The following is a 13,679-nucleotide window of genomic DNA, read 5'->3' as shown; positions in this document are numbered from 1 at the left end:
TCCAGTGCAGCGATGTGCTTCTTGGAAGTACTTTTGCAATGTATGACAAACGGCCCAGAGAAGATGACCCCATCAGAGGCAACTATTCCAATGTTGTCTTTGACATGGTGGTAGAATTTTCCCCAGAAATCCACCACAGCACATCACTACCATACTGGGAGTGCCTACAATTTTATGTGGTAACAAATTGTTTTTCAGACTTGGGCTCTCTTTCCCCTTTCTTTCACCATTCACCAGAACTCCTTCAAACTCCTTCCTACTCGCATGTTAGTTCTGCCAACTCCCCTTCCTTTTTCTGATCCCCTCATTCTCCACTTCTTCCTTCCCTTGTTATTTTATTGTGATACTAAAATCTCATCTGTCGTACAGTTACATGGTTGCACATACATGCACAGATACACACATGTTATGATGACTGATTTTCTTTAAAAAACCCCAAAGCTTAGCAAATAGGCATTGTGAGGGACCCAGAGACTGAATCTGGAACAAAAACAGTGCGTGAGGGTGTTTTGGATCTCTACTCTTGTTTCATGCCCATTGCTCCTATCTAAAAATACATACCAGTTCTCTGACATTATCTATGGCAGGATTCTTGGAAACATCAGTATATTGCAAAAAAATTACCAAACACAAATATGTTGAAGGCTGAATCCCCATCCTCTGAAATAAGACTTCATTGTAAGTGTGTAGTTTAAAGAGAGCTCTTTCTTTCTCCTCTCTCCTGAGAATTCTGGATTTCTACTGGTATTGCAGGATGGTTACCAGTCCACCCAGTTCATCCAAGTACCCAAACAGTTATTTTTCCCTGTGCCCTCAGTGTCACATGCTGCCACAGAGTGAAGACTTTATTCTCTCTCCTAACCAGAGGTGGAGTTGCCAAAGTTCATAATACTTCACTTGTTCTCTGGTTTCTTTCCAGGTTGCCTATTATTCAAGGAGGGACATTTTCATTCTTGACACCAACCCTTGCCATGCTCTCCCTTCCTCATTGGAAATGCCCTGCCTGGACACAGAATGCCAGCTTGGTAAATGTTTCTTCACCAGAGTTCACTGAGGTCTGGCAGACACGGATGCGAGAGGTAATCCCACCGGATGTCACCAGAAGGGTGGCTCCAAAAGCATGAGAAATGACTGTTCGAAGGCCCTTGAAGTGGTGGGGAGGAGACATCAGGCAGAGACCTCTGCTGAGTAGCAAGTAAAGGACTATGTTCTAGCTAGATCCACAGAAGTACCTAGCGGTACATAGGTAATTAATCTTTACATTGTCTATTTAGTTGAGATTATCTGGTGCAAGTAATCATAGGTAGGAGGGTGAAATTATTATGTACTTAAATAGCATTTACCAAGAATGCAGACTACATGGAAAGAGTGTACCTCATGTGGGGAAGTGATACTCAGATAAAACAAAATCCTGGCTACCCACACCCTCATTAGCTTAATCTCCTCAACATAAATAACTACCCATGAGCTGAAGCTGCCTAGCCTACTGATTCCTTGTCTGTTGACTTCAAGGCTATTTGAACCTGTTTGGTGTTTCTTTACTGGTTCTGGTAGTCAAATATTTTATTGTTCTCTGTTCAGCCTTTCAGAATCTGCCTGAGAATATATTTGCTCCTTATGCAGAGAGATGGAATGGTTTTCAGGGTCTTTCATCCCTTTTCCAATTCAACTAGAAGACAATAATAACTTTCTGTGTTCAGTTGAAGACTTTATTCACTGTCCACAGGGAGTCCTAACAGCACTGTCTTTTCACACAATTATAGTGCCTCACTTGACAAGCCATCACTTAGGGTAATAAGCACAACTTTCATAAGAGTTTGCATGATTAGGGTGGGTGGTTATCCATTCTAGTTCCTTATGAAGTGTTTTGGCAAAAGTTGTGTGAAAGCCCGGGGCTAAAACAGTGGAGTTTCTAAAGTTCAGGACTGGGGGGGCACTGGACTAGCTGGCTCAGGGCAGCTCAATGTAGCATCTAACTCTTGGTCAGTGCCAGTAAGAATAATTAGCAATTAATAACTATTTCCCTTGTTGTGAATGCTAAAATACACTAAATGTACTCAGAATATTTTACAAAGGACTGATGGATTGGCTTGTTTTCTGCCCTTTGTCTTGCAATCAAACACCCTTGAAGTAGCTGGCAAATTGGAAAAGCAGGTAAATGCATACCAGTAAGTGAAATGGGGAGTGAGTGGCCTTGCCTTTCCACAAGTGTGACTCTCAGAAGGTAGTGGAAGGACCCACACATTTTTTGCTTCACTGGGAATTGGCTCTGGCTCCTGAACTGTTATTAAACTAATTTCTTTAGAATGCACTACCTCAAATGGAAACCCTTTAAATCTCCCCCCTCATTCTTTCTATCCATCTTTTCAGGTTCAGGGAGCCATCATGGTAGCTTCTTGTTTCCAAATCCTTGTTGGATTTTCTGGCCTGATCGGATTTCTGATGCGGTTCATTGGCCCTTTGACAATCGCCCCAACCATCACCTTGGTTGCGCTGCCTCTCTTTGAATCTGCAGGACAGGAGGCAGGAGAACACTGGGGCATCGCAGTCATGTAAGTGTCACCTCACCTGGGCAAAGCAGTATGTTGGTGTATGGGATAAAGTAGCCTAAATCTGAAACTGGCTCAAAGGTTACAGTGCGGTGAGGAAAGGCCTGTGCATTCCAAATGATCTCGTGTTTGTTAAATGCTGAAAGGGTTGCAAGTGCTGTGGAAGACACTGATAGCAATGCAGACCCTGCCCCCAAAGATTTCACAGCCTTAAACAAATAGAGAGACAGAAAAAAGATTTGAGTGTTAAAATTATATTGTTACGAAGAAGTGTTTTTAAAAAGTCTCCATTTTGGAGGGTTCTTTGGGTGAATCTGATATCTTTTATTAGACCGACTTAAGTAGTTGGGGGGGAAACTTTTTTTTTTTAAGCAAGCTTTCGGGTTCAAAAACCCTTCGTCAGGCTAAGGAAGTTTCAGCAGCTGGTGTGTGCTCTTCCTGGATGGAATAAAAAGTAAAGAAGCCAGAGGGGCATCTTCAATATACAAGCTTCTCTGGCAGGTGGTCTCTGCAGGGTGTACGTGTGTGTGTGTGTGTGTATCACACACAAAAAGCCAATGTTAATACTCCTAAGTCATGGCCAAATGAATATTGCCTATGTATTGTTATGCAGCCTTTCATAGGCGACCGTAATATTTTCTGCACAGATAACCTTTATTCTGGCATTTCCTAACTTTTGAGTGCTTAACTTTGCCACCTGAAGAATATTTTAAACGTGTGAGCCTGTGCGTGATATCTGTGATATTTAACAAAGCAAATTGAAAGTATAGAAATTCTATCCTGGCATAATATTGACGCCTATGTGATTCATCAGCAGGGTTGAATTCTTAAATCCAGCACACAGACCTCTGCAACTTGAGCTAATATGAATTAAAGGAGTAACATGCAACAGTTGCAGGTGGTTGTCCTCTATGTGCACCAGTGTTAGAAAGTAATAAAACACTGGCCAACAGATTTCATAGATGTTTGCTGGCAGCAGAGGCATGCTGAGACTAAGGGATTTTATGCATTTTAAGCTTACGCATCTCTGTTTCAGGTAGTCCAGTGGTTCCCAACCTCGGGTCATGACCCAAATCAGGGTTGCAGGGGGTCCTCCCCTTGCCTCACCCCTCCTGCCTGGGGGGCTGTTCTGGCACACGGTCTGTGCGGCTCTCGCCGCTGCTGCCCCCTGCAATCCCGGCCTGGGCTCTGCTGGTGCCACTGGGCATGAGTGAGTCAGTGGCGGGGGTCGCAACCCGGATTTAGGGTTGCAGCAAAACTGAGTTAGTCTATAAGGTGCATCTCTATCCTGCCTTCTAAGGAATCCCTTATTCCATTTCAGGCTCTGGAATTGGGAATGTGCTTTAGCAGGAACAGATTTTTCTGTCCATCCAGCCCATCCCAAATCTATTTCTTTCCCACCTCTGGCTCTATCTCAGCCCCATTTTCCATGCTGACCCTTTCTCAGTCTCCATTGTTTGAGCTTTTCATGCTAGTCCCAATGTCCAGCCAGTCCTAGTTTCTCCTAATTGGCTCGTTGTCTGAGTCCCAATATGCACCCCCTGCCTCCCCCACTCCCAGTCCAGTATCCTTGCCCAGTCAGTCCCAGTTTTTCCTTTCAGCTCTTCATCTAATGATTCTAATCCCCAGTTCCCTCCAATCTCAGTGCCCCACCACCACTCAGATGGCTCCCAGTCTTTCCTTCATTAATCCCCCATCTCAGTCTCCCCTTAAGATCTCAGATCCAGTCCCTTGTCCTAGCAAATCCTAAACTCAGTTTCTCCCCTTTCCCCTTTCAGTCTCATCATCAGATTCCTTTCCTCAGTCTGCATATTTTCCTCCACCCTGCTTTGGCTTTTACCTTTTTGTTAGAAAGTTTCTTGCTTCATCGTTCCCAGTAAAGGGTGTCATTGAGAGTTCAGGACAAATAGATAGCAGAACCAAGAGAGTTTCTGGTTCTGCTATCTAGCTACCCCACAGCATAGGACACCTGGGAGAAATCATTAGCAGGAAGGTCCAGCCTTGTCCCTTTATCACTGAGCTGGGATGTGCTCAGTTACTCTGTAGAGATGGTGCGTGTATAATCTCATCAGAAGCTCTGGAGCCTTGAGCCATGTTCATGATCTTCAGAGACTGTAGCAGCTAACATCAAAGAAGTTCCCAGGGAACATGACAGCTGTGATTTTCTCAAGTCTTATTGCTTAGCCAAATTTGGGCAGGTTTTCATGGGTGTAACAAAAGAGAAATTGTTGACTTAAAGTTCACCCCTTATCAAAGTCTATGTGAACTAACCTTGTTCAAAGCAATACAATGGACTTTCCCTAAACATTCTTAGAAACAGCTGAACTGTTTTTGCTGAATTCTTCCTGATGTGTTCAGCCTGAGGCAGACATTTTACTTGTGGAAACTTCAGATTGAAAGGTTGAAGTTTTTCCAATTTATAAGCAACTGAAAATAGAATTTTATTTTGGAAAGTATCAGGTAATCGAATAACTGGAATTGCTACCAACCCAGCTTATAATACTGGACTTCAAATGACTTATACATCTGCTGTACAAAAGAAATAAATCAAAGGGTGGCTGTGTTGGGCTCTGTTGTTTTAGAAACAGGGAAAAGGAAATTTGTGTCTCTTAGAGCTTTTAATGTCCAACCAGTTATTAAGTGCTTTGATTTGTGACCTCGACTCTCTGTTCCAGCTTGCCCTTAAAAAGAGAGAGTTGCCTTATGAGCTTCCTTGCTTACTTTAAATATTTTATCTACAAATTGTGTCACCTTTTAACTCTCAGAAAAGTCCAGTATTTCATTACATCAATATACTTTGTAGTGCTTAGAATTAAATTAAATTTAATCAACTCATCACTTGATCCTATTTGAAATAATCCCTTAATCTTTTTTAAAATTACATTTGGGGACAAAAAAAGCCCTATATGGATCTCAAAAGGTTTAACCTAACACTCAGTAGCAGGAAGTCATTTTATAATGATCCAATTATTCAGTGTCCATTTGATTAATATCTTAATTCTGTCATTCTTATTGAACTGAGAAAGCAGTGCTACCAAAGTTGTATGCTCTGTTAACTCTCTTGATAGGCCTAGCAGTGTAGGTGGCATGGCAAGAAAAAGCTATAATAGGACACATTTAATACTGACTAGATCTAACCCTAAAGTTGGGAAATCAAACTTGAATCATTCTCTCCAATGGAAAACAGGAACAGGATAGACCATACAGGCCACTGACTCTCATCCCTATGTACCTTTAAAAGAAAAACTTGCGTAGGTATTATTAGACCCTCTGGAAGTCAAGTCAAGATTGGGGTCTATTTCTTGCATTGGGAATCAAAATGCTGAGTTTTCTTTTAAGAACAGTTTTCTATACAGCTTGTCTGGGCACAACCACTTTCTCATTTTCCTTTGTTTCCTATTTAATGCCACTTGCAACCTTCTGACACCTGCATCAGATTCAGTTGTTCATTATATATCATTATCTTGCCCTTTGAAGCAAACAATCGGGGGGAAAAACCTCCCCAAACTATACGTAAAATAAATAAATAAACCGGAAAGTTTATTTACATCTTAACCTTGGCAGATAGCTGTGACTTTCTGGGAAGCCAACAGCTTACTTTCCAGAGGTGCTTTGAAATCAATAGGAGCTGAAGGAACTCAGAATCTCTGGAAGTCAGTTTCCTGGTGTATATGTGATGACTAGGGACCTGCCTAAGTTGTAGCATGGCGAAAAGTTTTTCACGGCCTGCTTCTGGCGTGCACAGCCAATTTCACAGATGTTTCATGAGAGCCCCACCCATTGCCACTGATTGGTGGAAGGTGCTATCACTCAGTCTGTCACTACTGCTTTTTTTGTCACCCCTGATTGGTGGAGAGCACCTTCACTCAGTTTATGTCACTACTGCTTTTTTTGTTTGATTTAGCAGGAAATTGCTGTCAATGCCAGTTTTCATGACTATCATGGACAATGCTGTTTTTTTATGGTTTCCACAAATCGTGCAAAACCACGATTTAGGTAGATCCCTAGTGAAGGGTAAAATAGGTTCCTTTGTCTCATTGCCTATTTTTGTCTCATTCTAGGACCATTGCCTTCATTGTTCTGTTTTCTCAGTATCTGAAAAATGTGCCTATGCCACTGCCGGCCTACCAGCGAGCCAAGAAATGCTACTTCTCTAGGATCTACCTCTTCCAGATCTTCCCAGTGAGTTATAGCTTCTGGGTTTGTATGACCAGACAATCCACTTTAATAGGAACAAACTAAATCAGCTTCAGTTTACTCATGCAAAAAATCCTATTTCCATAAATTTACATAGGAGTCAGTAGGTTTACTTGTGTGAGTGACTACTCCCCAGTGTGAGAGACCTTCACAATATGGCTTGTACTGTATTTTTCCCTCTGTTTTGCTGTTAGAAATTCACTGCTGTGTTAGAAATGCCCCAAAGGGCAGGTATTTCTAGCCTGCCCATGCTAGTATGTGGAGGTAGGCTATCTTTAAAATCCAGCACAATGAAAACAGGTGCCTCCTGCTTCTGGACTCTGGATAGCTGGTTTCCATTCTGCAATGGAGTCTGAGTGCTCATACACATTTTATACCAAGCCTGTGTAATATCACAATGAACTCCAGTGCAAGTAAAGATTCTGGGAGTTTTTTTTCCAAGATGCTGATAGTAAGAAGGGCTAATAAGCCCTTGTCAGTATTCTCCAGTGAATTCACACACAGACACATCCAGAAAAACTGCCTGGATAACAGGAGCACTAATTTGTCCAACAAGGCTTCTAACAAGGTCATGTGTCCACTTGAACCTACATGGCCTGTCAGGCCAGCATGGGTAAGATAAGGCTGATTTCAGTAGCAAACAGAACACAAGAGAATAATGAGGCTAGCATCATGTCCAGCTGTCTTTGATTCCTAGCCTGAATGATCAGGGACCCATTTGCACCTATGCTGACTGGAGGTTGCTTTCAGACCAAATCTAGAATGTAGCTTTTAAATTGTGCCTCTGAAGCCATAGCAAGATGCCTTAAATGTTCTGCCATAAGGTTTCTAATTTAATGTAGCTGAGGCAGTGATCTATCACCTTCATGTTATATAACAAAGTAAACTGAAAAAAACCTGCACTTTCAGAATGCAATGGAGGCTCATTCATCTGTACTGCACAAGGCAGAGTGTTGATCTACCAGAAAAGACCATAGCTAATTAGCATCCTTTTCTTATGTGACTGGATATAGGTACTTCTTGGTCTCTCCCTCACGTGGCTGATGTGCTTTGTGTTCACTGTGACCAATGTCTTTCCCTCGAACCCTGAAGCTTATGGTTATTTGGCTCGGACTGACATCAAAGGGGACGTTTTGTCCCAAGCCCCCTGGTTCCGGTTCCCTTATCCAGGTATGGTTAGAAGTTTCATGATCCAGATTATTTAGTGCTCCTTCTCCTTGTTTTTCCCAATGTCAGTTTGTGTGTGTGCAGGTGGCAATTCTGCTATTAATGATCATGAATGATGGGGGGGGGCAGGCAGCGGCATGAAAGACCACTGAGCAACCCAAATTGGAATGCTCAGACTGGACTAAGTAAAAATCACTCAGGAAAAAGACCAAGTAAAAAGCAAATAATGGCAAATGTGATTGGTGATTTACTTCAATGGATTTCACAGGAAGCCTAGCCCTATCTATCTAAATTTTGCTTTTTATTTGCAGGCCAATGGGGTGTTCCAACAATCAGCTTGGCTGGAGTATTTGGGTTCATAGCTGGAGTGATTTCCTCCATGCTGGAGTCAGTGGGGGATTACTATGCCTGTGCCCGACTCTCTGGAGCCCCACCCCCTCCGAAGCATGCTATCAATCGTGGGATTGGAGTGGAAGGAATTGGTAGTCTTCTGGCTGGGGCCTGGGGTACAGGGAATGGCACCACTTCTTACAGTGAAAACGTTGGAGCTCTGGGAATCACTCGGGTAAGGTTTATATCTGTACCTTCAGCTGGTAGTTATAGGACACTGGGTTGTCAGCAGTGTTGAAAAATTCTCTCTTTGTATTTGTCTTGATTTTGTTAGACTTGTGCTTATAAACGTGCTATGCCCGTTTAAAAAACATCTTCTGCTGGTCTATATGTAGTGGCCTTTACCCACTTCCTCATGGATACATGTCCACTTCACAAAAAAAAATACATTTGCTAGGAGTTGGGACCTGGCACAAGTTTCAGCAGGTCCAGGAATCGACAGGGTCATTCAAACCAAACTACCGGTTCTTCTTTGAAGGCAGTTGCTTCGTTATGAAGTGTGGGAGAGGTATATTGGTTGTGTATGTGAGAAGCTTGCATAGTCATTGGTCATCAATGATCAGGAATAGCCAGTGTAGATTCAAGAAGGGCAAGTTCTGTCTAACAACTTTCTTCTGCAACAAGGTGACAGGCTCTGTGGGTTGAGGGACAGCAATGGATGTGATACACCTTGATTTAATAAGGCTTTTGATGCCATCTCCATGACATTCTCATTAATAAGATGAGAAAATACAGACTAGATCAGGACTATCTAACTTGCAGGACATAGGGTGCATGCAGCTTGCAAGGAGTTAATTTGCAGCCCCTTTTCCCTTCCCCATTCCACCCCCAGGCTTCCTTCTGTCCATCTCTTCTCCTGCTGCTCCAGCTGCAGCAGTAGCTGGGCTCCCCTTCCAGTGTCCATTTCCTGCTGCTGCCCTAGGGGGTAAGGTGGAACCAGCACAGCATAGCCCACAAGGCTGGGGAGTCTGCAGCCGTGGGTGCCTGCATGGCACAGTGCAGCAGGGATCCCAGAGCTATAAAACTGGGATTGGGGGCCAGGGCATCCAAGTGGTGCAGTGCAGTGGGGGGTGATGATAGTGTGGTGCAGCAGCAGGGATAACTGGTGTGTGGCCCAGGGGGACCTGTGGCCCATGCTGGTGTGGCCCATAGGGCTTGCAGCCTCCAGCTGCTTAGATGTTGGACATCCCTGGACTAGATGAAATTACTGTAAAGTGGATACTTAACTGATTGGATTATTGTGTTCATTTGTTCAGTTCGTTGACTAGTCATCAACAGCTTGGTGTCTAGCTGTTAGTTAGAATTAATGAGGTTCCCTAGGGCTCTGTCCTAGGTCTGGTATTGTTTAATATCATCATTAGTGATTTGGATCATGGATTTGAGTGTGCATTTAGCAGATTTGCAGATGACACCAAGATGGGTGTAGTTGCAGATGCTCTGGAGAGTAGATGCAAAGTCCTGCACCTAGGATAGAACAATTGGATGCACAAATACAGATTGAGTTATAATTGGGTAGGATGCAGTACTGCAGAAAAGGACCCAAGGAGTACAGTGAACTATAAGCCAAATATGAGCCACCAGCAGAGTTTGAAATACACTTTGACTCTTGGGGGGTCTGCAAAAAAAATTTGGGCTGCTTATCACAATGCCCTAATAAAATCAGAGACACCCCCCCCCAGTTTATGATTTTCAAATCTTCCAGGAGGGCTCTTGTCTCTTATGGGAGTGGGTGCTCAGCTCCCCTGAGCTCCCCTGTAATTCAAACCCTAGCCAACAGTAATCTCTTGATGATAAAAAGCCAATAACATATTGGGCAATAACATAGCACTTATTAACTGGAGTTTCAATTGCAAATCAACAGAAGTGATCCTTCCACTCTTTTGGGCACTGATGAGGTCTCGCCTGGAATTACTGTGTCCAGTTTTGGGCCCTGCACTTCACTCTCTTTAGTTTGCCCACATTTTTCTTGAAGTGGAGAATGACAAAAATGATTAGAAGTGTGGGAAACATGATGTATGAGGAAAGGCTGAAAGACCTTGGATTATTTAGTCTGGAGAAAAGGAGACTGAGAAAGGGATTTGATAATAATCTTACAGTTTCATAGTGCTTAGGGTCAGAAGGGACCTAAACGGATCATCAGGTCCGACCCCCTGCCTCGGGCAGGAACGAGTGCCGGGGTCATAACACCACAGCCAAATATCTGTCCAGCCTCCTCTTGAAGACCCCCAAGGTAGGAGAGAGTACTACCTCCCTTGGGATCCCATTCCAGATCCTGGTAGCCCTAACTGTAAAGTAATGTCTCCTGATGTCCAGCCTGAACCTTCTCTCTAACAATTTGTGGCCTTTATTCCTAGTAACCCCAGGTGGTGCTTGGGGGAACAGAGCCTCACCCAATTTTCACTGGTCCCCCCTGGTGAGTTTGTAAACAGCCACCAGATTCCCTCTCAGTCTTCTCTTGTGGAGGCTGAATAGATTCAGGCCCTTTAGTCTATCTTCATAGGGCCTGGCCTGCTGCCCCTTGACCATGCGAATGACCCTCCTTTGGACCCTGTCAATGCTAGTCATATCTCTCATGAAGTGCGGCACCCAGAAGTGGACGCAGTACTCCAACTGCGGCCTAACCAATGCTGCACAGAGGGGAAGAATCACCTCCCTGGACCTGCTTGTAATGCATCTGTAGATGCACGACAAGGTGCAGTTAGCTTTACTGACTGCTTCCTCGCATTGGTGGCTCATGTCCATCCTGGAGTCAACAATGACTCCAAGATCCCTTTCTGCCACCCTGTTGACTAGAAGGCTGCTCCCCAGCCTATAGGTGTGTTGCTGGTCCCTTCTCCCTAGATGCAGCACCTTGCACTTGTCTGCATTGAATTCCATCCTATTCTCATCTGCCCACCTCTGTAACCTGTCTAGATCTAGCTGGATTCTGTCTCTCCTCTCCAGTGTGCTCAAGTCACCCCACAACTTGGTGTTGTCAGCGAATTTGGACAGTGTGCTTCCCACACCCACATCCAGATCGCTGATAAAGATGTTGAACAGTACAAATATCAGGACAGAGCCCTGGGGGACTCCACTGCCCGCATCCCCCCAGGTCAAAAACAACCCACTCTGGGTGCGACCATCTAGCCAACTTGCCACCCATCTGACTGTGTAGTCATCAGTGCCGCAGTCACTTAGTTTTTTTAGGAGAATGGGAAACAGTGTCAAAGGCCTTCTTAAAGTCCAGGAACACGACATCCACCTCGACGCCCTTGTCCAGGGACTTTGTGACCTGATCATAAAAGGAAACCAAGTTAGTTGGGCAGGATCTGCCCTCAATGAACCCATGTTGGTTGCCCCTGAGCATTACCTTCCCTGCTGGGCCCTTGCATACGTGCTCCTTGATAATTTTCTCAAAGGTCTTCCCAAGGACCGAGGTAAGATTGACTGGTCTGTAATTGCTAGGGTCCTCCTTTCTCCCCTTCTTGTAAATGGGGACCACATTGGCCCTTTTCCAATCCTCTGGTACCTGGCCAGAGCCCCACGAGCGCTCATACAGCCATGGGGTATCTTCAAATACCTGAAGTGTCATTATGCAGAGAATGGGAGACAGGTTATTCTCTGTGGCTGTAGGGGACAGTGTGCACATCTCCATGAGATGCTTGTTGTTGAGCTGCCTATTTAGCTCCTCAGTAAAGTCTCAATGTCTCCGTGCACAGCCCTGTTAGGCTTCAGGAAACTAACTCCACAACAGGTTAGTACTTGTAAATACAAGTTCTATCCCATGGCGGTGTTCTTTAGCGTGCAGCAATGCATATGTAAACACCGATGGGGCTGGCTGGGGCATGAGGGTGCTTCAGTGCAGGGCTGCCTGCCAGCTAGCCCCATGCTTGGAGCGCCCTTGTGCCCCAGCCAGACCCTCCACAGCAAATTGAGCTGGGTGGAAGCAGCTCTTGGCTGGCAGACTAATCCCTGGGGCCCCCTGTGAGCTGGGGCTGCTTTGACTCAGCTCAATGTATTGCGGTCCCGGGTGCATGTGAAGACATGATGCCTGGGAGCAGTAAACTGTGGCGCAATATGCACTGGAATTACTGCTTCGCATTAATTGCATGTGTAGATGCGTCCAGTGCTACCTAAACTTAGTATTAGAATTCAGGTGGTAGCACTGAAGTCATGAATGGCTTGGACAAGAATAGTACGTTCTCTGAAGAGTGTGTTTATTGAGTACAGCAATTTACCATTTTAAGTATAAGACAAAGAAACAACAGAAAACTTTGCCTAGGTTAATGCGCAACAGAAACTTTGCATAAATCTTACATAGTCCCGAAGATGGAGCATTTCCTTGCAGCTGGCCAGGCATTCAGGAGTCTTTGGGGTCCTCAGTTCTTCTTGGCAGGTGGGGCGGGGTTCCTCAGTTCTCAATTTTGCTTGCTCTTTTATGGGAGATCTGCCCCCCTTGGTTGCCTTGACGACTGCACATCTTTTGTTCTTCTCAGTATGTTTGTCTGGTGGTTTTGTAGAGTCCCTGGTTTTCACAGGTTTTATCATGTTTATGGTATGGGTAGCACTGTTTACAGAGTGCCTACTGCCCCCTTTGAAATCTAATCTGTTGTAGCCCCCCTGCTACCTTAGGTTACATAGGTTATCTACTCAACATCTTTTTCTATCAGCTACAGAATTAAAGGGCCCAAAACTGTTGGGACTATGTCATACATTTGCCAACAAACAGGACTAGCGGCAATGATGTTGAAGATTAGGAAGAACTTTCTCACAGCGATCAAGCACTGGAACAGGCTATCCAGAGAAATTGTGGAACCTCCAGAGGTAGCCAGACACTTGGAGATTTTCAAGAGCAGGTAGACTAACATTTGACAGAGATGGTTTAGTCAAAGATGATCCTGTCCTTAGGATGGGCTTGGACTAGATGATCTCCTGAAGCCCCTGATAGCCCTACTTTTTTTTATAATTCTGTGATGTAGCCCATTATGCACCCATCTTACAGTGTATTAAGCTGGTTTGTCTTTCATTATTCTGTATTTCCCAAGTGAGAATGTCATGGTATACAGTATCAAAAGCTTTGCTAAAGTTCAGGTGTATTCCATTCACTGCTCTCCTCCCATTTGTTACTTTATCATGCAAGGAAATCAGGTTTATAAGTCTGACTTGCTGTTGACAAACTGGGTTTCCTTTTTCCTTCCCCCCCAACCCCCCAATCCTCCCATATCGTTATTGCATCATTTACTAAATTACAGTAGAGGCTTTGGAATCAAGCACTCACAATTGTGCTACCAGTGAATAAGATAGCTTATCTCTGGTGCTGGCTTCATGTACGGAATAATTTATCATTTCAATAGATTGTAAATTGTAGCTTTCATCATAATGGTAGAACAGATTAAT

At 44.2% G+C, this 13,679-nt stretch overlaps 1 protein-coding gene across 2 annotated transcripts in view; it reads left to right on the top strand.

The window, feature by feature from the left end:
* The window catches only part of LOC102570696 (solute carrier family 23 member 1), a 50,411-nt gene that overhangs the window by 20,989 nt on the left and 15,743 nt on the right, over positions 1 to 13,679 (top strand). For both annotated transcript variants that reach the window (XM_019480803.2, XM_014595017.3), the window contains 5 exons: positions 920 to 1,079; positions 2,371 to 2,552; positions 6,611 to 6,731; positions 7,760 to 7,916; positions 8,225 to 8,478. In XM_019480803.2, the coding sequence (XP_019336348.1) occupies positions 920 to 1,079; positions 2,371 to 2,552; positions 6,611 to 6,731; positions 7,760 to 7,916; positions 8,225 to 8,478 (874 nt within the window). The remainder of the gene's footprint in view (positions 1 to 919; positions 1,080 to 2,370; positions 2,553 to 6,610; positions 6,732 to 7,759; positions 7,917 to 8,224; positions 8,479 to 13,679) is intronic.

The sequence above is a fragment of the Alligator mississippiensis genome, chromosome 4 (genome assembly GCF_030867095.1).
Source record: "Alligator mississippiensis isolate rAllMis1 chromosome 4, rAllMis1, whole genome shotgun sequence".
Classification (NCBI taxonomy): Eukaryota; Metazoa; Chordata; order Crocodylia; family Alligatoridae; genus Alligator; species Alligator mississippiensis.
This window is presented reverse-complemented; position numbering and strand designations above follow the sequence as displayed.